Source organism: Leuciscus leuciscus (genome assembly GCF_965113295.1).
Source record: "Leuciscus leuciscus genome assembly, chromosome: 20".
Taxonomy (NCBI): domain Eukaryota; kingdom Metazoa; phylum Chordata; class Actinopteri; order Cypriniformes; family Leuciscidae; genus Leuciscus; species Leuciscus leuciscus.
Genome location: NC_138744.1, coordinates 9,969,551 through 9,996,982, shown reverse-complemented (window position 1 = coordinate 9,996,982; position 27,432 = coordinate 9,969,551). Strand labels below are relative to the sequence as shown.

The following is a 27,432-nucleotide window of genomic DNA, read 5'->3' as shown; positions in this document are numbered from 1 at the left end:
TCTGCGTGCTGCGACGTGTCTTTGCCTAGACTGCCTGCCCCAGACAAATCTGCTTTGATACAGTCCATTCCCCTACCGCAAGCAACCAAAACAAACATGATGAAAGAGTGACCTGTTCTCCGTTAGTGCCCTTGTCTCCAGAAGAGAAAGGGGGCGGGGGATGTATAAAGGAAAAATCTGTGTGTGTCTAGACGCAAAATTTCACTGTAAACCAATACACATCCCAAAGCCGTACACTGTGCCCTTTAGGGAATTCACGGACGTTCGCAACTCAGGTTGGAAATCTGAGTGCTTGGGGGGAAAAGTGCACATGTAAGATTAGCTAGTGAACCGTTATAGAGTATTTCTCAGTGGTACAGCTCTGAAAGGTTTGAGCAATGATCATAGAGCTGGACTACTGAGCTGGAAGAGGAAAACCACTTTGAAACCAATACCAAGCAGCGTCCCTTTAGGCCGAGTAAGATCACTCAGTCACTACTTGAATGGGGAAATCCATATTGTTTTTGTTTTCTTAAAGTGTACAGGAACAGGACATTATCCGTCAATTTGACAGGTATGCCTTTGACACTAAACCACAACAAAATGCAATGTGCAATTCAAAATGCAGGTAAAAATCAATATGGAACATTCCTTCATATTAACACAGTACATTGGGCCCTTTTTTACGGACTTTTATATGGACTTACAGTATAGAATGCGGTTGTCACTTCTGTATATAACCAAATTGTGTAAATGCAATATTAAGGACAAAAATACAGGACTGTCATCTGTATTCTGCCACTGTGAGAATTTGGCCCACATCTGCTTGCGAAGTTAAGTTCTTATAACATATTTCAAATCAGCTATAGAATCTGACAACAATGACTTCATAAACTTAGTTTGTATAAATAATTATTTTTAAATCATGAAATTTTTTTTTTTTTTTTTAAGTTGAAATCATTAAAATTTTAATTTTTCAGGCTAGTCCTGCTAAAGTGCATACATTCTAGAGTAAACAATCATGTTACCATTAAGACCTACAGTTGCTGCAGTGGCTCTATCAATAAGGCAACTGACTCGTTTAACTCTAAAGCAGGACTACAGTTGCCATATTTAGCGTAACAATTTCTCCCATTCAAGTGCTCTCTTTTTGATGTCTCTGATGCTAAAAACAACACTGGTGCAACCATCCGCCTGCAGCAAACTGTTAGTTCCAGTGGGATCTGGAAGTCGAATGCTGATGACATCTTAGAAAAGATGTGACCCTCAGGCATGTAACATTGTGAATAAGTGAATCTGAATAGCAAATATAAGCTGAAAAATAACCTCCACTCGTGCAGTCAGAATAACAGCATAGGCCTACATCCAATCCACTACAATTTTTATGTTTTACTATTTGTGGCCACTCTATCAAACTTTAACTTTAACTCTTTGTATTCTCTTCATTTTTTAAATGGGTATTGTAATTTTTCCCCACTAATGTTACAAAGACAATTGATTTTATGACCATATTTTCTACCGTTCTCTGATCTTTAGAATCAACTATGAGTATAATCCTATAATCCTATAGTCAAATAGACAAAAATACATATTTGATATGATTAACCTTTTGCTTGACTACATTATCAAAGAGCTAATAATGCGTTGCTAATGTTACACAAACCATGTTCCTGTTCGCAATCTCAATCTGCTTTAAAAATCAGAAATGCTTTGAACAACTTAGAACGTCAGTGCAGAAAGACATAGTTTATCATAACAGGTTAATACAACATCATAATTGTAATAACAATTTACCCACTAAATTGCAAATATAACAAATATAGTGGCATGACATTTTCATATCAACAGACAAATATACCGCGATAACCTGGCTTCTCTTGAGTCTCCCCTGCTTCGCAGCAGTTAATGATATGCTAAAGCCCGTCCGCACTTTGACGTGATTGGTTACAAGATAGTTTGTGACGTAGAGAACAACTGCAATTTCAAACATCTTTTTTGAGACAAGTCTTTGGTTCACTGCAGTTTTAAGGAGAAAAAAACTTAGCAATGGTGTTGACTTATGAATTTGCACATGGTTTGTCTTAAAGCATATTAAAAACACCACAAAGACGTAAACATAACCAACATTAAAAGCTTGATTTTCACCACAGGGGGTCTTTAAATCCCCATTATCATATTTACAACAACATATTTTATACAAAATAATACAAAATATACTTTCATGGCTGGTAAGAAATATTTACAGGCTGTACATTTTCTAAATTTATGGTAATACTCAGTTCGTTGATTTCAACCCAGCATACAGTAGGTAAATCCACCTCACACTGTCTTTCAAATAACTATTTAGTACAAAACTGCACAGTACTTCTACAAAAAAAAGTTCTGTAGCATCAGCATTGAATAACTCACCTTTACGGGCGATGCGGATGCAGTTTATCCTTGTTTCCTGTGAGAAAAGAGAACAGAGATGCAGTGTCACGCTGTGGGAAACAGTCAAACGGCAGAAATAAGACTGCACGTTACCTGATGAGATGTCAAATAGGCTCACACTGACTTTTGCTGATTCAACAACAGCATGAACGCCAGTAAAAGAGTAAAAATACATTCAAAAATCAGCACTGTGCCTCACTCACCCTATTCGTGTGTATTTTTTAGTGCGTGCTGATAAGATCTAAGCCTTTAAATGTACAGAAAATGACAGCAAAAGGACAAAAGAGGCAGGGGGGAATGACTTCCAGCCAGGAGAGAATTATAAAAAGGAATTAATTTGTTCGAAATTGCAGTTGATGACATACTGGTGTTATGAAAACGACCTTTGTCAAATAGCGCTAATGAGATCCAAGCCCATAATCCAATTTCGGCCTGCCACCTCGACAAGAAGATGCATTATCAAATTAAGATTTACAGATGCTAATTCGGGCATTATGGAACAATTATGCAAATCTTCCCATCCGGAAAAAGAGAGAGAGGCCTCTGCTTAAACTGCGGCTGAATTGCTTTTTTTAATTGAAAACCTATTTCAAACTGCCTTGGCTCCTAAAGCCCACCATAACCCTATATCATATGGTAGAGGGGAAAAAAGTAAAGACGGACTTGCACTAATGTTTCAAAAGAGGGAAGAGGGACACGCATGGATATTTTAGCAACCCCTTCCACTCCCACGCTTAAAAATGTCATGTAGGCCAATCCTGGCTTTACGAGAAACCCATCTTTATCTGCTTCAGCAGCCATCATTTGGATGCAAGTGTGCCATGGTTCCCAATACACACACTCCCATGAGAGCATATCACAGGGATAAAGCAAACACTGCCTGTTTTCTCCAAGCACAGAGCCGGTCCTAGATGTCGCACCATAAGAACTCATAGCTCACCATGCGTGTGAGAAAAGACTGACCCCAAATGACAGGCGAGAGACAGCCAGTGGGCTTTGATCAGACAGACGCAGACACAAAGCTTTAAGCTTCCCTGCTCTATTTAATCAAATTTGTGAGAACGGTCATGGCAGGCACTGCAAAAGGGGATCTGTCAGCAAACTCAAGCTAAGTAAATGAATTATGAGCACTATAAATATAACGGGCCCAGGGAGGCATGGGAAAGGAACTTATTAGAAAGCTCCTACTTGGTTCCAGAAGTAGAAGAGGTATGCGAGAAAAAGAGAGGTGGGAAAAAAAGGAAAATCTAGGGAAAAGGGGGAAAATATATATATATATATATATAGTGTAAACCGTAAGGTATAATGTCACGGTAGTTGTAATGCTTATATGCGGTTTTATATAAAAACAATGTATTACAGTATGTACAGTAATAAATACGGAATACTGAAAAATACAGAAACACTGAAAGCAGGAAAAATAAAAAGTAAAATATAAAGAAAATTAGGTTTAAAAATCAATTTTTAATGAATGATGAATTTTCATGATAATAATATTGAACGTACAGTATATTTGCATAAAGACCTAAAATCACTTTACTTGTGTGCATACACACACACACAAAATATGTATTATAAATAAATAAATAATATAAAGTATTAATAATAAAATGTAAATGCATTGTAAAATTATAAATAATCTCTATATTACTTAATGCGTTTTTCTATTTTGGGGTGAAATAGGACCATATTTTTGTCCGAAAAATCAGTTCATGCCATTCATTCTACACTGTATGAGTTTTAAATTAATATAATACAACAATAACAAATTATATACCTACTATAAAACTATAAATATGACCTAGACATACTTGTACAGTATTTTAGTGAGAAACATCAGCATCAGTTCATGCCATTCATCCTGGTAAAACAGAGAGCAAAAGATGCCAATTAGAGGGAAAAAGTCTCATTGAAAGTGGCTGGTCAGTCCTATAGGATTTCGTACCATAAAAAGAAAAGGAAAAAAGAAAAAGAAAAGGGTTTCTGTGTGTATGGGTTGAAGAGAGCGTTTGGCAGCTACAATCTTTGTGTTTTGCCTCTAAGGACTGTTAAGGAAGCGGATGACAAAAAAATAAAAAAATAAAGGAAGAGAAAGGAAGAAAATCAGCCCTTTATAAACAGCTGAGAATCAAAGATCTATTAAGAGCATCTTTATATATATTTATCACTGAAAGCAATTACATGAAGCCCTGACAGCATTCACTGCTCTCTAATGACTAATTGTCAGAATAACGGCCAAAAAAATGCAGCAGAGGACTTTCTTTCCTGTGCAGCTGCCAAAAGCTTTGAAAACCACTTTCAACCATAAAGTTGACCAAGAGACAAAGCAAAGTATATTAGCATTGTTTATATGCAGTCAGGATAAAAAAGACAAAAAACAAAACAGAATGGTTCAAATTGGTAGCAGGGGAGTGCTAAATACTTGTTAAGTCTCCTGAGCTACGTTCCCTTTAGCTTAGACTGTCAGCCTTTACGGCAGTTATTGCTGCATAAAATAGAGATGAATAAAAATGAATATTTAGCTAAAGGTCGGTCAAGTAAATCAGCAGAGCCCAAAGGAGACTGAGCCATGCGATCAGTTTCCAAGACGTACGGTTTGAAGTGGGAAGAAACCGAAGGGGAGGTGGAGTCACAATGGCTTGGCTGACAGGTGCATTTCAGTCTGTAAAGAGTGAGAAGCCCTGAGGGGTTCGGCGGGGAGGGAGTTTGAGTCTGTACTATAGGTCATCTAGAGGAATTTTCCTTCAAGGCTGCCAAAAAAACCCAACTGTGTAATAGTGTAGGTAAAGTCCGTCCAAGTTTTGCGTCTCTGAATTGCTGTTCAGAAGAGTGGAATGAGCCAAGCTGGCTCATCCATTCCTCCAGGTGCTGAGCCAATGTGATAACCTTCTTCTAAATGTCACCCACATCTTTTTGAGCATGAGGTTTGCTAGCTGGTGTCAAATCTAAATGGACCATTCAAAATTATTTTTCACTCCCACAACCTTGAAATGCTCTGAGGTTTAATAGTGCATAATTGAGTGCGGCAGGTAACTAATAACCATGAAACCATAAGGCAAAAGTCAGAGAAGTTTCCTGTCATGGTCAAGAAGTTGACTTGTGCACAGTTACTGTATAAATTGCTTTATTCACTATCTCACTATTCACTAAAAGTGAGACAGTATAGTTTACTGATTAGACAGTAATATTTTTCTGATTCGCTTTAGTGAATTGACTGGTTTAGACTAAAAACAACGATACACCAATTTATTCTTCGATCCAAAACAATGATTCACAGATTCCTGTACAGCAACAGTGAACGTTTTGCTATACTGCAGTTATATTCTAGTTTTATTAATCGTATTTATTGGAAACTTAATGGTTCAAAATTAATTAAAGGTTTTGTGCCAGATTATAATTCATTCATTTGAGTAATTAATTTGACCAAAACTGAAGAGAATCAGGACCAGAAGTACAGTGCATTGCAAAACTATTCATATCCCTTCAGCATAAGGCTGCAACATGACAAAATATAGGGAAAAAATGAAGGGGCATGAATACTTCCGCAAGGCACTGTATATTTACATTACAGCAGGACCACTGAACATGGACAGTAAACTATAGTAAGTACTAATCAAAAGCTTTATTATGGAAGATCTATATTTTGCTTCTGACAAATGCTTTTTTCCTATTTAGAAACTTATTTGGCATCTTTCCGGATAGATTTTTGAACAGACAGAGATTCCCATTTCCCCGGCTGTTTTCCAGGCTCTGTTTTGCTTGCGCCATGGAGCTCGTTCTGTCTCCCAGCCTCTGCCATTTCTAACAACATAAACTGCCAGCTGATCTATTTCTGATCAGCTGCACCTGTGCCCAATTATCCCTGTGAAATGGTTTATGCCAGCAAGACGATATTCCTTGTTGTTTATCTTCTTATCTAGGCATGGACGGGGAGCACAGGGGCTGTTTTTTCCCATTTGAATAAGGCCTGGACACCCAAAGCTTGGTGTGTGCTGATACTCTATCATTAATTTCATACTGGGACTGAGACACACACTATCTCATGGGTTTGAACAGTTGGAGAAGGGAAGAAAAACAACATCCCGTAAGAACGAGCGATGATATAATGTTTTTGTACATCCAGCTAATTGCAGATTTACTAGCTTCAGGTGCTTCTCACTATTTATTGTAGGTCCCTGTTTTGCACTTTATCTCCCACTGTGCATACTGCAAACAATCTGTAGGAGTGTGTAAAAATAGAGTTTCAAATCAGGGTATAAAAGTTCCGTCAAAAAAGATGCAGAAAAAAAACAGTGTGTGTCTCAAAACGCTCCCTAGTTTAAAAGTAAGGGCACTGCCCAGAGAGTAGGACATTTGTAGGACCACTAAAATGCTCTTAGAAATATGCTGCGTTGTGTTCCATTTACCCCGGAGGAGGGATGTCGTAGCTGGGAATGACGTCACACTTGAGTTGACCGCGTTCCAGTACACAGGTCAGAAAACTAAGATGGATGCATCCAGGGAAAACATTTGTTGTGCTTGCTCTTTCGGAATACAAACACGTAGTATTTTGCACAGATAATGCTGAAGTATCATGTCCACAAATAGAGGTTGGATAGTACTGTGTACTCCAGAGAGTTTATTGAGACACAGACAAACAGAAGTGCTAATAAACAATAGATTACAACTCTGAAGAGTTTCCTAAATGCAACTTAAGAAGGTTCCAAGAAGGGACTTCAGAGGACAAATATTAATTATATTTTTTTGTGAATATATGTACATTTTGTTCTTTTATTTTTTATTACATTTGATCAACATCAAAATGCCATTATGTTTTCACATAATCTATTTTGCTTAATTAAAATATTATAAATTATGTATTTATTAGCTCTGTACAAGTTGCACAATGGTGGGTTATGTGGCGATGATATTTATAAATAAATACCATTTGATATTTTAATAAGCAATCTTGTAATCATATCAAATCAAATAACTGAGTAATAAGTGACCCTTTTTGTAGAACAAGGCACTTGCTAGTACTCCAATTCGTATTTAGGATATATTGAGAACTAGGGATTGGAATGAGACACAGCATTAGTTTCTGACACTCACGCCTCTGAAGTTGCTCATGGCCTGGAAGTAGATGAGGTAATTCTTCCTGGGGTCCAGGGGGGTGTTCCAGTAGCCGTTATAGGTGTGGTTGTCCCCCACAGTAAATGGTGTGGCTTCGGGCAGGGTACTCGGGGGCAGTTCGGCAGTGTAGTAGTGTGGAGCTCCACGGGCCTGAGCCTCACCGTGAGATGTAGGAATGGGAAAGCAGTCCTGAACACCCAGTTCTCTCTTCACCTTCCTACCAGCTTCCTCCTCCACGATCACTTGATAAGTGCTGTGCATACATACACACAACAATGTTTTATTGACAATACTATAGCAATCATAGTAATAATGCATTGCTAAAGGAATATTCCAGGTTCAATACAAGTTAAGCTCAGTTGACAGCACTTGTGGCATTATGTTGATTACCACAAATAAATCTGGGTTTCAGTTTATAATTCATGAAAATATATTAAAATAGAACATTCAAAACTTTAAAATACCAGTGTTGAGAACTTGAGATACCATCATAGTTCATGTTAAAAAATAAATAAATTAGTTTTTATTTTTGTATTTTCTGCTTTTACTTTAATTTTAGGTAAAGTTTTATTGATTTTGTTGTGTGTTTTTATCATATTTATCAGTTTATTAATTTCAGATTTCATTTGTTATTTTAGTACATCAAGTTAATCTAATAGTTAATCTAACAACATCAAGTTAATCTAAACATCAAGTTAATCTATATAAATAAACTAATATGTATATTTTGTTCTTTTCTTTTTTAGTACTTTTGATGTTAATGTATTTATGCCGTTATGTATTTACATCATCTATTTTACTTAATTAAAATATTATTTATTTAATTATTTATTTATTAGCTCTGTAAAGTTGCACAATGGTGGGCTATGTGGCAATGATATTTATAAATAAATACCATTTGATGTTTTAATAAGCAATCTTGTAATCATATCAAATCAAATAACTGAATAATAAGTGACCCTTTTTGAAGAACAAGGCACTTGCTAGTACTCCAATTCATATTTAGGATATACTGAGAACCTCAATTGAATATATATATATATATATATATATATATATATATCCCTTAGCAAATGATGTCATTCTCACCTGACCGGAGCTCCTCGGCCTTGTGCTGGACGCAGCAGGACTGTGATGGTGCTTTCTGTCTCACTCAGAGGGGACGGCATGTCACCGTAATCGAATGTTGGTGCTTCAGAAAGCGAGACAGAAAACAAAAGAGACAGAATGATATGAGAATATCTTCCTAAAACTTTTTAACCAACTCTTCAGAAGTAAACTTGAGTTTGTCAGAGTGATGAAAAAATAGTTCAGGATCCAAATCCATTGTGTACATTGACTGTCATTTCAACGTGAGGCAAAGTGAAGTTTACGCTAATTATTAAAAGCCAACATAACCAGCTAAACGTTTTAATTAAACGAACCTCACAAACAACGCCTACATTGTTGTCTGATATAAGACCGCCCTAATTCACGATAACAACCAACACTTCATAGGAACTCCGCTTTTTCCTCCAAGCCTATCCCTCTGCGTGTCTTGATCTCAGGGTGTAATTAAAAGCTGTGCATGTGGGACAAATAAAGGGGAAACTCATTTAGACGGATTTGAATCTGGACTGCATCCTTCCCCCGAGATGGTCGTGTTGAGCAATAACGTTTTCCTTAATATCAGCAGTCAATTAGAGCTGACGAACAAAGGCAAACAATCTGCAAAATCTATGATTATGATGTTAAAAGCTGTGGGAAAACTGCAGCTACTTGGGGGAACTTCAGTAAAAATGAGGCCTAGGATGGATTTGAGTACTTGCAGACACAAAATAAAAACACATAAGCATAAAATAATGCTGGTCTACATACATATGAGTATACAACTGGTCATATATTTTGTCCAGACATACAAACTTCAAGCTGTAGTACATCTAGTCGAACAGCCTCTATCGATATAACAACATCAAAGTGTCTATGCCGCAACACTTTTCTCTGAAGTGTAGTTTGCATACTGAACTGCACAGAAATAAGGGCGTAATGCATCTGTCTCTGTTCCCAGTCCCTGTTTGACTTCTAGAGTCCTGGAACTGAATGAGCTGTAGTATTTATAATTAAAAAGCTTCTATTCTTCTTCCAGATATATACCAATAATGCGGATAACATACAGTGAGGTACTGTATATTCCCATTACAAATTAAATTATCAGTATAACAATTAGTTTAAAAAAATCTATTGAAATCTATTTCTTAGCATCACTCAAACTGCATGATAATGAATTATGCTGAATCCCAAGTAGTGTCAGACTTTTGGACATCATCATCATCTTAATAATAAATAAATAAATAAGTAAATACAATTGATGAATAAAACAATGCAATTGCTAAAAAAAAAAATGTTTTAAACCCCTCAAAATTCAGCAAAAATGTATCAAATTATCCATTGGCAGATTTTGAACCTGATGCATAGTGAAACAACCCGACTGTTAATCGGCCAAGTAGACAGAGTTATCGGGCCAATGCCAATAATCTCAAAACAACCAAATATTGGCAGATTAATGTCCATCACCACACTAAATCCTCTTATTTGAAATTGTGTTTCTCCTTCATCAAATCATGCCTCAGCACTGCCGCCAAAAAAACAGAAGATCTCCATCGTTACCATAATATAAAACGCTGGGCTTAACATACAGCGCTTTGCATCAGTCCAGGTTTGAGAAATCCTGATTTAGCATCAGCTGAATCTGGTTGACAGCAACATATGGTGCTGTTTTGTAAGCCGGCTAGTTTTCGAATGGTGAGGATGACAGTGATGTCAGTTCTCTTTGAAGCGAGGGGAAACGTGTAATGTTCTTGATGGGCCTGTTGGGTTCTGAGCATCTGCTGTTATTCAGTTTCACTATCACTTCCTCAGTTCCACTCGGGAATACATAATGGCTCTTAAGCGGCGATATGGGCATACACGCACAAACACACTTCAGAGATCAATAGTGCACCTGAAGCGCAGGATGATGAACCGGAAACTCTGGAGTTTCGCATTTTTTCCTTTTTTTGTGAAACCTGCTTTTGTTTCACTTTGTTCCAGTCTATTCAACCGCTGCCACATATTTCTGTACCTCAGACATCATCTCCTGAAACATCTGAGGCATTTCAATCAACAGTTTGTAGATCTCATCTGGAAACACTCGCATGCACGCACACGTACATTTCACATCACTGCAGAAGTGTTCTGCTCCTGTAATGCTAAACTAAAGCACCTTCTGCATTTTTACAATTTCAAATAAAAACTCCTTATAAACATTCTGATTTTTCATTCAAACATGAAATTGCAGCACCTGTTTTGAATCTGAAGTTATTTAGAACAGATGAACAGATGCAAAGGTCAGTGACCGTCCATCAGAGGAGAATGAAAGCAATTAAATTAACCACACTTTCTTATCTATTTCTTACTAATGTGCATAACTGTGATGCATTTAACATATAACGCTTTTTCTTTCATGTACCATAGCCTAGGCGAGTGAAATCACTTCATGAATGCCAACTAAAATCACTTTACATATGTTAAAATACTTTCTTTCAGAGGCCAGATTATAAAGATGACCACTTGAAGGGGATGAAACAATTTTCTGAGTAATTATTCGATTTCAGCAGTAGCACTTACATTTTAAGTGACGTTAACATGAAAAACAGTACATTTAATTGGATAAGACTCAATAAAATAAGTGTGCCTGAAGTGTGTTTGGAAATTATAAGCACTGCCCCCTAATAGTCGAACACATTTTAATTAGTCGTTTAGTCGCAGAGGGAAAAACTCCACAGGAAGTGGCGATGTCATGCAGTCCGTGACAGACAGATCGTAACACGGCTGGTCCATGTGGTAATTACCGTATGTCGGGCAGGAAATCCAAACGTTCGCCAAACATTCCTCGACTTAACTACGACTTATCATTTGAAACATGCAAGTAGTAGTCTAATGTTTGCCACTTCACATGGCTGCTCACTCTAATGTTAACCTAGATAAATATGCACTATTATTGGCAGATATCCCAAGTGTTCCCAGTGGAACAGTGGAAAGAACTTAAAATACAAAAAAATTTGTCATGCAGATAAGAGTAACACAATGTTTGAAACTGAAAAGTTTCACACAATATGTGTACACTCACAATAACATCAAAACTTTATGCTTTGGTAAAATAAAGAAAACAAACAGGGTGTGCTTTCTGCCATCGATCGCAGTCTGGAGTATGTCAAAAAAACCCAGCATATAGTCCTATTTGATCACAGATATGAGAAATACAGTATGTCTAGACATACTGAAATGTCTACTTTTAAATGAACCCTTTCAAATCGAAAACAAATATGATCTGATTATGTAATCTGTATGAAACATTTCTCTCTATAGGCACATCCACTATATTGTGGAGATGTCGAGTCAGCATCGTAAACTACATCTCTCCAGCTGATATAGACTCAGAAATCACTATATATTAATAAATTATTAAAATGTTCAGACAGTCTCCTTTGTTTTTTCCCCAACAGATTCATAATCATTACTTTTGTTGGTGTACTGCGGCAAGCTTTATGCGTGCGCTTGAGTGCTTAATTTATTTTAAAGGCTCAATATTATGGTTTGGAATTTCTCTGCAATGAAGAACCAATGTTAGCAATGTTACATATATTATTCTTTCTCAGCCCTGAAACTAAAACCATTCCCCCTCCTCCCCATTAACTTAATAAATATGCGATTAGTCGACTATTGGCTTATATGAACGACTACTAGTCGACTTGAAAAATCTTTAGTCAGGAGCAGCTCTAGAAATTAGTAGAAATATGGTCCACATTCCACATTCACTATGGGCCAACTGACGGGTTGGATATGAAGTGGATGTGCCCTGTTTTACACACATTCTTGCACGTAAGCCCCCAAAAACAACCATATGCAGTCCTCACCAGAGATGTTGGTGGTGATCTCAGTGAGAGCTGTTTGGCCGAAGCCTTTGGCGGTGCGCGCCCGAACAGAGATCAGGTAGGTGGTGCCAGGATGCAGGTTGGAGAACATATGGTACGTCTCGTTCCTCAGCTTGGATACAGTGCGCCTCGGGCCTGGAACGTTAATCCCGGGGTCTGATGATTCAATGCTCTGGTAGCTGATCTGTAATTGCACACAAGCCAGTGGGCATGTAAGCCCATCATCTTCACGGCAAAAAATAATCGTGATGGTACCATATTATCACAGCACTCAAATACTCTGTTCCAGTCGACACACAACAAAGTCAAAGTGGTGAAAAAAAAGATAAAAACAATGAAAAAAAAAAGATATACATATACACACACACATACATATACACACACACACACATATATATATATATATATATATACACACACACATACACACATACATACAGTACATATACACGAAATAGGAGAAATTATTCAGTGTGCTCGGTCACCATGTAAACAATTCATTTCTTTAGTAAACCTATTCTGGGAACTTTTCTTGGACTTTTGGCCATTGAACAACATGCGATCTGGTATGCATTTGCAGAGTTCTAATTGAATCGAGTATCAAACAGGATGGACAGTTGCAAACAAAATCGAATGGAAATTCAATGAAATTCAACTACGATTAACTAGAAACCGTTTTAAAATGTAAAAGTCTTTAGGTTTAAAGGTTAATTGAAACTATTGGATGGATGGATGGATGGATGGATGGATGGATGAACTTCTAATATAACTTTCAATTTAACTTCCAATTTAATTCAAATTCACACCAATTTTATCAGTAAAAACACAAAGAACATTTGTTGCACTATAATCAGTACTATACTGTACTATCAGTACAGTACATGCTACACTATAATCAATGCTCACCATGGGTCTGACAAACTTTCTGATATCGAGCATGCAGAGCATTAGTGTGTTAGCTGCCTAGTGCCTGCTTTTTCACATTGCAGTGGGCTTCTGGGACTTAAGAAACATTTGCTGCACCTGTACCAGGCCTCTTTTAAGATAAGAGGCATGGATGAGAGCAGTGGGGGAAGGTTTGAGGGAGAACGCAGCGCCCTGCGAGCCTTTCGTCAGCAGTGCTCAGAGAAAAGTGGACAATGTGCTAATCTGAGAGAAACGAGAGGGAATTCTCCAGGCTCTGCCTCTCTCTTATTCTTTCCCTCTTCATCTCTCTGTATGCCTGAGAAGATCAGGCTCCTTGAGCCTGAAAATCTGTCCTTGCCTCCACTTTATAGGCCGAGCCTTTAAATCCCCTTTAGAAAACATCCTTGGGGCGACTTTGGGAGCTATGGCCTGGGGAAAAAAGAAAAGCAACTTATCAATGAGAGATAACTCAGTAAGTGCAAATGGTAAGAAAGGAGGCGCCTGATGGACAGAGGTGGCATTCAAAAGACGTGATGATCTCGATTCGGCCCATAGCCGAGCCGATTGACGGTTCCACAAACAAAAGCAACTTTTCCTCTTGAGGTGAGATGTGTGTTTTGGAGCGTGACAGAAGCGGCATTCTCACAACTTTTTAGTGACTGACTGAGAGCCTGAATCATGGGTGAGGAGAAAGGTGACACTGAGGCAGGCAGTGTGACCAGAAAGAGAAAGAGTGTGAGAATGTTCTGGAACAGAGGAACAGAGAAACAGATGCTGGCTGTGGGAGGCCCACCACCTTTTCAGTGAGCAGGCCGAATCTGTGTGCAGTAAACGGAAGAATGGAGAAACAGTTTAAGGGCTTTTATTACACTGTTAGCTATCCTTCTTTTTGGGACAAAGGCATAAGCTTTCAATTTGCTGCAGTTCTGAAGAATTCATCTTAAGAGTACAATTATACAATGATAATAATTTTTCAAAACGACACTGTAAAAAAAGTATTCTTCGATCCCAGATGTAAATCAAAATAACCAGATATTTAATTAAATATTGTCACTTTTTTTTATATATATACTTCATGCAGTAGTGCAATAGAACAATTTGTAAATCATGTCAGTTGTAAGTTAGTAGAACAGTTCTTAGTTTAAATTCATTCAAGATATTTAAAATATTATAAATAATAATAATAAACAACAACTAAAAAAGTCATGAAAACAGTGATATGGAGAGAAGAAAGGAAGGATGGATGGATAGACAAGCAGACAGATTTTCAGTTAGATTCATTCTAATTCTAATTTTAAATTTAATTTACCGTAAAATATTATAAATAATAAATATAAAAAATAAACTCAACTTAAAGTCATGCAAACTATCATGCAAAATGCCTTTCTTTTTTATTTCATTTTTGAGTGCGTTTAATTTTGATAATTTGTTGATCATTATTATATACAAAGCACACTTCATTTGAATAAAACATCTTCTACAGTTAAATTCTTTTACAATCTTCTATGGGTTGTACGTGACACTACCTCAGTAATGACTTCTTGATATCATTCCAAAACTGTTCCAGAAGCTCCTACAGCACAGCAGCCACATTCATAAAACATTGTGGTGTGTTGGTTAAGGCTCGGGACTGGAGGGTTGCTGATTCAATCCCCTCGAGAACTGAGCCATGAGCAATTATCAATGTGTCCTCAAGCAAAGCAATTAACCCCAGGCACTATGAGGTTCATGACGCTGTTCGATGATGACGTCATGGCAACAAGTTTAAACAAGCAAGCTTCTAAAATGGCAAAAAGTGTAGGAGACAGCATATATAACTTTAGATAGAGGCATCTTTCTGTCATTTACTAACAGATGGCTGGTGCAGTAGGGACCAATTAGAGGCAGGGTTGGCCATGGTGGCTCTTGTGTCTCTGGCAGCATGCAGAGTTCCAGGTCCAAATCATGACTTCATACATACTTCTGTCTGTCACTGACTGAGTTGAGAAAGAACACCACCAAAAACTCTGACTGAAACTCTGAATTTTACAGGGGTGGAAAACACTCACATTCCAAGGTCTCACTAATACAGCGCACTGTCAGTCAGGTCTGTGTGCAATCGCATGCAGAGGATCATGTGTTAGCGGGCACGTTCATAAATAATTTAAACTGGCAGTCCAATTTTAACACACAGTGGGAAGTTTTGTCTTTCAAGGATTGTGGTTCATCGATATTTCACCTGGTAAAAATGCTGACACATCAGAGCGAATCTCCAAGGATTCAGACAGCATGAGAGAAATGGATATGAGTGCGGTAAAGAGCAGAAAGCACATACCTCATACTGCGTGATGAGGCCGTTGGGTTCCACCGGCTCCTCCCACTTCAGGAAGATCATATCCTCCAGCGGCGTGAAGGTAAGAGACTCGGGAGCAATGCCACCGGGAACTATGGGAAACCGAAGAAGCAGATGGTTATGAATGAAGATACAGACCTTCTGGATCCTACATTGTTGGACTAGTAATTTCTCTAGCATTTACTCAAAGGGAGAAGGTTAATCGCTTAAAGTCCCCCAAAGGTCAACTCTAATATCCTCATTACAGCCATTGTCATTATAAAAGCAGGCCTCTTATGTTATTAACATATTACATAGACTCATCCATTATAACTAATATAAGTGATATGGAACAAAAGAGATGATCCATGAAGTATATCTGGGGGCTTAAGGCTCTGGGAATCCTACTATAAAGAATAGTATATGTTGTGTTTTGAATGCTGAATTGTTTGGGTCCCCATCAGGCTTAACTGTTCCTTAAAATTCTGTAATCATTTACTCACCCTCCTATCTTTTCAAACCTGTATGACTTTTCTTTTGACACAAATCTTTTTCTTACAATGTTGTTATTGTTAACTAAAACTAAAGCTATTAAATTGAAGTTTTTGTTAATTGAAATAAAGCTGAAATAAAATAAAACAATTATTAGATGAAAAACTTGACAATTTAAATGATAAATGTTGCCTTGGAAGCTATATTAAATAAAATAAGTTCAAGTTGAAGTACTTAAACTAAAGTGAAATAAAAATAAAGCTAAATAAAAAATAAAAAAATAAAACACGTCTATCTATCTATCTATCTATCTATCTATCTATCTATCTATCTATCTATCTATCTATATATATATTAACAAAATTACTAACATTAAAATTGAATATATTAAAATAAAAGCTAATTCAAATATGAATACATACTATAATAGCAAATAAATAACCATAATGCATAGTGTAATGATAGTCATGATGACTCACGCCCTGTATTCTAAGTCTTCTGAAGCCATACATTAGCTTTGTGTGATCTCAGTCTTTACTCCCAGAAACTTTTGCCTTCTCCTGTAGCTCTGAAATGAGCTCTTCTGCATATTCAAATTTGATGTATTTCGATTAGTTACAAGACAAATGAGAACCAATCTCCTTTGACATCTTCACACAGCATTCTTGAGTACAATTTGATTGCTATTGTACAGTATAGCTTTTCAGTGCATAATAATATACATTTTGTTCTTTTCGTCACAAAGCTATCATCAGGATTCAGAATGCTTGAAAGAACATGAATCACATTCATGATTCTTTTTTTGTTGTTGTTGTCCTTTTAGAACTTGATAGCCCAACAAGCTTTCAACGTGTAGAAGAGAGTAGTAGTTTGGAAACACATGAGGGTGAGTAAATGAAGACACAATTTTAATTTTTAATTTAACTAGCTTAACCAGATTCACCAGCAAGGCCATGCTGGTTTATTAGCTTCATCATTTAGGTTTACAAATGAACAGCAGGAGTTACGCTGTTCAATCAACCACACCATAAAACAAGCTTTAACCAGCCGGGAGCAGCGTGGAAATCCATGCTGGTCTGAGCTGGACTTCTCAGCAGGAGATACAAAGCCTATGTGACAGATAAAAAGGGCAACACTTGCAGTTGATGACATGGCTTTTTTTTGGTTGATTAATATTAACACGGGTTCATTAACAAACATAAACGCTGGAAGAGAGAATGAGGAGGAAGTGGAAACGGTGCTAGAGAGACAGATGACGTTCTGAGCTCAGCAGATGTTTTTACAGCACATTTGTGCTCTGTCACTGAGCCATCCTTGTTAGCCCTTGGGTATGTGCACAGAGTGTGTGTGTGCGGGGTGATAGTTGGGGAGGCAGAGATAGCCAGTGGCGAAAATAACACGCTCACTCAGATTGAGTCAAAATTGCTGACTCAATCACTTTTTCTTGTGACAGGCCTTGAAAGAAAAGAATTGCTGATTGAGGCTTCAGAGGAGTGTTGATAATTGAGCACTCTCTTTCCTCCCTCTCCTTTTCTCTCACTTCATCATACTTCCTGTCTGGGTGAAATGCTTGTGTTTCAAATTTTTGGCCAGAAAATTATTTTTGTCCTTCAGCCAAAAATTTTACACGGATTGAGCGCAGAAACAGGCATAAAAATCTCCCCTGACCTGCTCATGCTCAGCTCCCTGAAGAGAATGATTAAAAATTCATTTCAAATCCATTTGGGAATGTCTTTATGATTGTGATGTTGAACAAATCTAAGAGAAACATTTTTATTCAGAAGACTCTACAAGTAAATCTATCTATCTATCTATCCATCCATCCATCCATCCATCCATCCATCTATCAGTATTTCAATAAAAAGTGAGATTCCTTAACAGTTTACTTTAACTGGAAAATTTCTGATCATTGATTGCTTTCAATCACTATTTTGCTTGAAGCCTGGTTCTCTATTGGCTAGGTGATACTTAAATGGCCAAGACTTGGCAAACTTTACCTACTGCCATTTGTAAACATTGTAAAAAAAATTAGTTTTGAGCTTGTACAATTATTTTACTGATAAGTGGTAGTCTGAAGTGGTAGTAATAACACATTTTGTTACACAATGTTACACATTTTGCCATTCATAAGACATCTGCGCTTCCCCACTCCTGAAAAGCAGCTGTCACTGAAACAGAAGTACAACAAATGATATATACAGATTAATATTCATTGAAAGCTCCACTACTCACTGTCCTCCTCAGTTTGAAACATGACCTCCTTCCCTTCCTTTTTGCCCTCGCTGTTGGCGAGTGCCAGGCGTATTTGGATGGTGTGAAAAGGAGGCAGATCTCTGAGGGTGAAACGCGAAGTGTTGTGCTCCACAGCCAGGCATTCTCTCACTGTGGTGTTGTGCCCACCGCCGCCCCCTGCGGTCGTGTAACGGTAGCACAAGGAGACGGAGTACGTGTGGCAGCGGGTCAGGTTGAAGGCCGGCGTCTCCCACTGCAAGGTCAGCTGCCGGGACTGGATCTCCGAGGCTCTAAGACCACGCAATGCCCGCATGGGCTCTATTGGAATGGAAAACAGTGGAACATTTTGTAAACATAAGCCAAAAAAGCAGGGAATCTGCACAGAGACATCACCAGGTCATAAGACTTCTCGCCTACCCCACCCTCCATAGGTAGGAGGCACAACCACGGTCAAAAAAGGTTGACGGACCACCTGCTAATGAGGACACAACTCATGCCAAATTACATTAATTAATTCCACAGGCTGCAGGTAGTACTCTCTCTCCCGCCATTTGCCTCCGTGTCGCTAAGCAAATCGAGTATCTGCCTGCACACCGTCCAGGGGCCATGAGCCCCGTTCAAGGACATTCAGTTCTGCCAGTTACCGTTAGTGCAAGGTCGTTGCATTAGGCCAACTATTTCTGGCATACCTCACATCTGTGTTCGTACTTTCTTATTTACCGAGGGCAGAAAGATCAGCGACCACCTTTGGCGTATATAATATAAAGAGACAGAGGAAGCCACTGTCTGTAGGGCACACAGGAACCTTAGTGTTTCTCACAGAGAGGCGCAGACAGCAGGGAGGGTGAACCAAGGACATCCAGCTCCACTATCAATGAGCGCATTTGTCACGGTCCATTATTAAGACAATCAATGCATTTTTGTCAAATAGATCTCCACATAATGTATTGTATTTCTTTGTTCTTTTAATGGGACCTGGTGACTAATGGGCCCAAGTGGGAAGGTACAACAAAGGAGATGTGAAGTGAGCACTTCCTGTGTAAAGTCATGGCTCAAGGTCTTTATTGTTCCTCTTGAACCGATGCTTAGAAGACATACTCTTAAGATTTAGGCTTACTACTAAGAGTAAAGTGAGGAAGCTAATGCACCGAGACCGTAAGGACAGCGGGGCTGAATTAGAGGAAATGTATTTCCTTTTGAAGTCCTCAGAGGAGAACACATATGGAACACAGAATACTAATTCAGCATTTCTCCTGCAGAATCACACTTGTGACATTAAGCTCTTTTAATCCTGAAATATCTCACACATCAGAGAGCTTTTGCCACACCTTTTCCTTAAGATCTATATTTAGATTTACATTTCGTTTCACTCATAGATTTACATACAGATTAACTTCCAGTGCGATTGGTTTTCTTATCAAGAGAAGCACTTAGTCGACCTGAAAAAGACACAAATTAAAGATATTCCTTTCCGAAAATACACTTTGAATGTAGAGGTCCCATTTGCCTCCACAGGAAATACGACCAGAATAGTGTTGGTCGTCTTAATGGAACTATTGATTGTTAGTTAAAAGCAAACAAATGGGATGCTGTTGGCTTGTGCCATCTTTAAAAAACAATCCAAGAGTCTACACTGTCCTCTTTGAGGAGCCCAAAAGGGCCTTTTGTGCCACCCTACTTCCCTTAACCTAGTTCGAAGGCTTTGTCTGGGTGCCAAGAGCAGCGCTTCGAGCGCCCACTCCTTGGCACCCATCAGAGATGGGACCGAACCCAGAGAGAGCAGCCAGAGGCCTGGGGCAGCATGTCAATTCCTCACGGGCAGCTGGAAGTCCAAACAAGACCGGTTTCTGTCCCATTACACTAGATAATATTGATACATGAGGTAGATATTTTTGATACATTTTCGAACACGATGCATTTTTGTTCAGGATGCTTTTATGAATAGAAAGTTCAAAAGAACAGCATTTATTTGAAAATAGAAATCTATTGAAACATTATAAATGTCTTTTCTGTATTTCTTTATTTATTTAACAGTTATCCCAAACGTTTGAACGGCAATGTATATAGTGAGCAGTGGTTGTCTAGCCGCACAAGGAACTACAAAGTACCATAAAAATGGCATAAAACAGGTCCATATGACTCATGCAGGATATTCCAAGTCTTCTGAAGTCATACAATTGCAGACTGAATATGAACATACAGACTGAAATGTAAATAATTATTTACTGAAAATCTTCAGTAAATACTTGCATATTCAGTGATCACAGATTTCAAACTCTGTGTCCTAAATTTTAGTCTGTTCCTCACACAAAACTCAAGACTTCAACATTCAGAAAACATATACAGCACATATACAGTTTTTTGTGCCATTTTGGGCCTTTTGAGGGTTGACAGCCATTGACCACTATCTACTTTCATTGCATGGAAAAAGAGTATTGTTCAAAGCATCACCTTTTTTGATGCAAGACAGTCATTCATACAGGTTTGGAATGGGTGAGTAAATGATGAGAAAATTAGCATTTTTGACTAACTTTTTTCTGCAGAACAAAAAAAGATGATGTTCTGAATAATGTTTCAAATGTTCCTGAATAAAATAAAAGTCTATGGGGTCCAAAACACCCATTAACCTTAATTGCACAGCCACAATATTTCAAAATATCTTCTTTTGTGCTCTGCAGAAGAAAGTAAGTCAGTTACACTTTATTTTAAGGTGACACAGTTACATTGTACTTACTTAAAAAAGTAATATTATTTAACTACATGTAATTACTATAGTTACAGTTAAGGTTAGGGTTAGTTACTTGTAATTATGCATAATTTACTTTTATTACTAAAGTAAATACATGTAGTAATGTGTAACTATCATCTTCAAATAAAGTGCTACCAGAAAGTCATACAGGTTTGGAACCACACAAGGGAGAGTAAATGATGACAAAATCTGCATTTTTGGGAGCAATGTACCTTAAGTCATTACAGTCCACAGTATAACTCACTCCGAGGAACACCTAAAGAGACCCAGTGGCAGGTGGAGGACCATCTGTGAACCAGACTGTGGCAGAAGTGCAATGTTTGTCCCATTCTTCCATCTTTTTCCTCTTTCTAATCTCCCTCTCCTCAAAGGAACATTCCTTCACATCAAGTCTTGGTCCTAATCACAACAACGCCTCATCAAGCACACCTGGCCGTGTTCTGTGAAATGTCCAGCAGTTCCCTGGCTATGCCCACAGGACTGCGCCTGCTTTCATCATTTTTATGTAGGTCACTTCCAAGAGCCGCGCACCAGGATGCAATCTTCAGCTGCAGCCAGAACCAACCCAGTCATCCCATCATTCATTTTACTTTCCTACAAAAATTTTTTGGGGAGGAGAAGTCAACCAGGGTTGTGAAAGTATCTAAAGTTCTTGCAGTTGAAAAAATTGATAAAAATGATCTGCTAAGAGTGAGGAGCCATACAAGGTGAACCTAAACATACAAACAAATACAATAATACGATCTAGTTGGATGCGAGCTAGGAATATATCAACAGGGAAGATTGACAGCATCGGGTCTGTGTACAGGCGTTAATGGCATCCCTGGATGGAGGCCATTTTGAGCAGATCATATGAAGCCGGAGATGATTAAAGTCACCTTTGTAACAGAGTAGGTGGATTCACCTGCTGGATGAAGACAGATGAGCTGACACTAGACTCTATCCCTTTTTCTAAAAAAAAAAACATCAGGGAGAAAATGTGACCAGTCGGGTTTGTGATGTATAATAGCAGCCCAGCCTAAAGATAAAGAGAAGTGCCACAACCCGTAAGTAAGAAAAACAACAAATGACATAATCTTCCCCTATTGAATAAAAACATCTTTAAGTCACCATGAAATCAAAATGTACAATTCTTGTTTTTATATGGAATATTCTATATATTTTCTTTTAATTCATGTGCCCTCGTATGGCTCAATCATTAATCAAAATAACTTTACCTCCCTTTTGCAATGACATCTTTTCTCTGATGATGTGTTTCTCGGTGTGAGGGTGGGACAACCTGTCACTCACATGATATCGCCGCAATAGAAAACCACAATCATCCAACGATCCAATCAATTCCTGATTTTTCATTGGGATCTACAATCCCAATTTTTCTTTTCTTTTTTGAGAGGCTGTTTCACTCAGATATACATCATAATAAGGAAGAAAAGACGATCACAAATTCCGTTTCACGCTGACTTTAAACCAGCCTAAGCTAGTTTGCTGGTTTTAGCTGGACTGGCTGGCCTGTTGGCTGGTTTAAAAGGGGTTTCAGTGGGCCAGGATGGGAGCCTAGCTAAGAACCAATATGTGAGACCTTCTTAAACCAGGCATTTACAACCAGTTATGAACTATTGAAGATGAACTATTTTAGAATGGTTTAGCTGGGATTTTTTTTTCTCACAGCAAAGTCAATATTTTAACCATTTCTCTCAGTTAGTTTAAACGGAGAGCAAGTGGACACTACAAGAAAACAAATCTCATGTCTGTAGTTTAAGAAGAGATTGTGGTCAGATTGATTAAAACATCTACAATCACAAGTCAGACATTTCAAAATTACCTCAACTATTTCTTGATGAAATTATCTATACACAATGCTATTATAACTATTTTATAACTATAAAGTCACAATGAAATGGAGGTAGTGACAGATACTTTCTTCCGTATTGTGAGGTACAAACAAGTGTAACGCATTATCTAAAAAGAAAAAAATGAAGAGCGGGGCTTGGTTCTATGCATCAGTTGTTGATTGAATTTTGTGATGTGGACGTTGAACTCAAAAGAAGAGTCAGACAAATGTGAGACTGCAAGGACAGGGTTTAAGTGGACTAAATGATTAGAAAAGTCCTGCATATGTCACCAGAGATCTTTTCCCTGAAAAGTCCAGTTATGACATTTTGACATTACGAGGTCAAAACTCTCACATGGATGAATTGTTCACAATAACACATATAACATGCATTTAGAGAATAGATAATAGCGAATTTTCATTTCATGCTGCCTTTAAACTTTTAAAAGAGACAACTAAAATGTTATACTTAAAAAGACTCTTCAATTCTGTCATCATTTACACTCCTCATGTCATTCCAAATCTGTATACATTTATTCTGCAAAACAAAAGAAGACATTTTTTATAATATTTCAACTGCCATGTTTCAGCAGAAGAATTTAAATTTATGGATGAACAATCCCTTCAAGTAAAACATACCTGAGAGCTCCATCAAGTCTCATGAGCAGACCTCTGAGGAATAAAATTTCATTGTACACTTGACAGGCGAAGCTAATGCGTTAGGTAAAGAACTATAAATCCTTCATCAAATTCATTGAAAGGATCGGTTTCAAGTATAAACTATTGAAGATGATGTTACAAAACAAAGATCTTGTCTTGTAGCAGCAGCTAATATTCTTTTGAGACTGAGTTCCCTGGAGACTAATCAGAATATTGAGTCACATGACTGTAGATGCTAACCCTCTTTTAACCATGATTAACAAGTCATCAGAGTGTATGTGAGCGCTGTCAAACAAATCAAACTTCATAGCCTCTGACACAACATGGCGTTCCCACTAGCGCACTTCTCCAAGCACTCAATTATATCTTCGACTTCTATTCAGTTGACGGCAGAATACACAGGAGATTTGAGCACGAACGGAGTATGGAAAACCTCATTTTACTTCCAATCCCACTGATGTGCTTCTATTGAGTCAAAATTACATCTTCAACAGTTCAGCAAATATGACAGCAGCTTAAACAGCCCCAATATTCATGTGCAGCGAGGCACCACAGGGAATATGATGCAAATACTCCATTTAAAGAAGAATTTCAATCTAGACTTAATGTGGAAGAGAAAATGGAAACAGTTGGAAATATTTAGCGTGAATGTCTGCTCCTCATTTTTCTCCGCCTTCCTTTTAGAGACAAAAGCTGTTTAAGACTAAAACGCGTCTCCAAGTGATTCACAGACGAATCTTTCTCACTCCGACTCTGTCTTATCTGCTGATGTCTTTTTCTCCCTGCTATGCCATTCTGAAGTCTCCTGTGTTGTCATGCTCTTCTGCTCTCCGTGTTTCACCTGGCTGCCTCTCTTTGTCTTGCTGGCTGATGAATGGTAGGTGTCTGGTTTCCAGAACAAGGTGGGAATGATTGTGATGTGTCATTTAAAAAGGAAGGCGTTGATTTGTGTGATAGCATGTGTGTGTGTGTTTAGAAGACGATGTGATGTAAAATGGTGACCATTACCACGTTGACCAGGTCTAGGGGCAAATCCTCAACCTGCATTTTCACTCTCTTTTCCTTTCGGATAAAAACAGGATCAATCTTCCTAATCACACCCTTTCTAGTTCTGAAACAGCTGGACGTGGCAGAGACTCTCATTTGCAGGTAGAACCATGCATTACCGCACCCCTTGCTGTTTGTTTTGACAGGCACAAGAAGGCGCCACAGGAGAGATGCCCGCAGTTTCGGTTCAGAACATTTAAATTTAAATTAATCATCCACTTTTTCAAAAAGTGAGTTGGATATATTTTACGAACTGGCATTAAACACTTTTCAAACTCACATGCTGTTCCATTAGTGGTTGATCAATATGGATTTTTAATGGAAAATTATGAGAAAATTTAATCGGGAGAATATACTGGTAGTGTCAATCAAAAGTTTGGAATAATTAAGAGTTTTGCTGCTTAATAATTAGCTTAATATCTTTGAGGAAAGTCTGTGATATTTTTTTTCAGGATTCATCAACAAACAAGATGGAGTGATGCAAAGGAACAATATTTATTTGAAATATAGTCATTTTAATAATTATAACAGTTTTAATAATACTCTTTTTAAACATTTTTTTTTTACAAAAATATTGAGCAACACCTGTTTTAAATATTGTTTCTTGAGCAACGAATAAGACTATTAGAATGATTTGTGAATGATCACGTGAGACTTCTTTTAAAAAACATTAAAAAAAACTTTATTATTCCAAAGTTTTGACCACTAGTTTAGAAATATATATAGAGCTGTTTTTTTTACCATACATAACAAGATTAAATGGAAAGCTTAGAAAGGGGAAAGAGTTAGATATTTTAATTCATTTCTCATCACAGTGAAATGATGAGATCATCACACTGAAATGATAAGATCATCACAGTGAAATGATGAGATCATCACATTTCACATCACAGTCTTCCAACATTAAATTAATCTATTTTCAATAGACCTTGTAATGAAAGTGAAGTTCTCCAGTCACTCACCTGCACACTTGGTTCTGCTGATGAGGGGTGGTCCAGATGGCCCGGTCCCACCCTCACCCGGCCGAGTGAGCAGCACACTGATATGGTACTCCGTATCTGGATCCAGGTGCCATAGCTTATATGTAACCATGTTAACTCCAAGGATCTCCGACCAGGGTGCCTGGCTGGCCCGATATTCGATTTCCCGACGGATGATAGGGCCATCGCCCAGGATGGAGTTGGTGTTTAGTTGAATGATCAAATACGTGGAGCCTGCTCTCAACAGCTGGGGTGGAGCAATGGGAGATGGGGGAACTGTGATAGAAACAGAGAAGATTACGGAAAAAGTCTATTCAAGGAATGAAGAAAATATGTTCATATTTTAGCCTTTTTCAAGCAACCCCCAGAAGGAATATATGAAATGTTTTAATGTACTCTAACCTGAATCACTCTAATCTATTTTACCTAGTTTTTAAGCTTATCTTGACAGCAGTTGACATGAGATGAAATAACATTTGCCGTTCAAAATGGTACAACTTAAATGCAAGGTTCAAGGGTTAAAATACCAATCTGGCCATGCACATTAAACCTCCAATAGCTGGTTCTTTCAGGTCCTCAAGGGAGAGCTATAAGTAAACCAACAGATGTGCAAGACTGTAGACTGTGGAAGAACGTCAGATACAAGGTCATGCTATTTAATGTGAGATTTTGAAAGCTACCTTTCCGGTAGCTCAAACAGTAGAGCGTTGGTGCTTGCAACGCCACGGTCATGGGTTCGATTCCCAAGGAAAGCAAGAACTGATAAGAATGTAAATGTGTACCTTGAAATGCAATATAAGTCGCTCTGGATAAAAGTGTCTGCCAAATGCATAAATGTAAATTTTCATATCTAGCCCCCTGAGGAACTTGGCGGGCAGATACACAGTAGCCAGAATAACAAGGAAAAAATCTCCTATTAGATTTGCAAGGTAAAAGGTTTTTTTTGGGGGGGATATATATTTAAACCCTGACTAATCACTAGAGCTTCAAAGGGTCTTGAGTTATCGAACAATTAGTGAGAGAAATTGATTTAGAAGGATGGAAGCGAGGGGTCCAATGAAAAAAAAAAGATATCAGCGCTGACTTTTCCCATGACTAATCTTCGGGTCTGCTGTGTCTGCAAGCTTTCTCTCTCAGGGCCAGCTGCAGATGGCAAATATCCAGCTAGGGACAGAGAAAGCCTCTCCTTGGAGAGATATGAGATGCAGCGAGTAATAAAGCTCATCTTGTCTGTCAGAGAAAGGCATAATAAAGAACTCCTATTATATAGAAGAATAAAGCCAACTCAAACTCCACTTTCATATGAGAGGAGACATAAAAACTGGCCGCCAGTTATCTTCCTTATGATTCTCCTTCTATCCAGCGTTGGTTAGGGCAGATTATTAATTCCACCCCGAGAACGCCAGAGTTCAGAGTTACTGCGAAAAACAGATCTGAACCCTACGGACTGACTGAGAACAATTCTCATTAGCCCTCTGGCTCCTCTGCATTAGCCCTGTTGCTATGTAATCTATGGGCCCATTGAGGAACAGTGAGTTGTGAAATGAGTTGATCAAGCTAATTAAAGGACTGATTAGCCTCTCGTTAGCGGGGGCAAGCGTGGGAGGGCAGTTTGGAAAAGACAAGGAGAAGATCAGAGCGAAAGGAAAGGGAAATCTAAGGTGAGCGTAATGAGCTTGCATCAACGCTGCCACGCTAGAATGTGGGCCTATAGCTTTATGGACTCGTCTGGTGGGGCCAATCTGCCGTGC

At 38.1% G+C, this 27,432-nt stretch overlaps 1 protein-coding gene across 12 annotated transcripts in view; it reads right to left on the bottom strand.

Annotated features, from left to right (window-relative positions):
* ptprub (protein tyrosine phosphatase receptor type Ub) overlaps positions 1-27,432 on the bottom strand; it is a 212,817-nt gene that overhangs the window by 45,635 nt on the left and 139,750 nt on the right. For all 12 annotated transcript variants that reach the window (XM_082149538.1, XM_082149543.1, XM_082149544.1 and 9 more), the window contains exons 7-13: positions 25,664-25,957; positions 18,415-18,732; positions 15,694-15,803; positions 12,456-12,657; positions 8,611-8,713; positions 7,501-7,774; positions 2,389-2,425 (exon numbers count right to left, since the gene is read on the bottom strand). In XM_082149538.1, the coding sequence (XP_082005664.1) occupies positions 2,389-2,425; positions 7,501-7,774; positions 8,611-8,713; positions 12,456-12,657; positions 15,694-15,803; positions 18,415-18,732; positions 25,664-25,957 (1,338 nt within the window). The remainder of the gene's footprint in view (positions 1-2,388; positions 2,426-7,500; positions 7,775-8,610; positions 8,714-12,455; positions 12,658-15,693; positions 15,804-18,414; positions 18,733-25,663; positions 25,958-27,432) is intronic.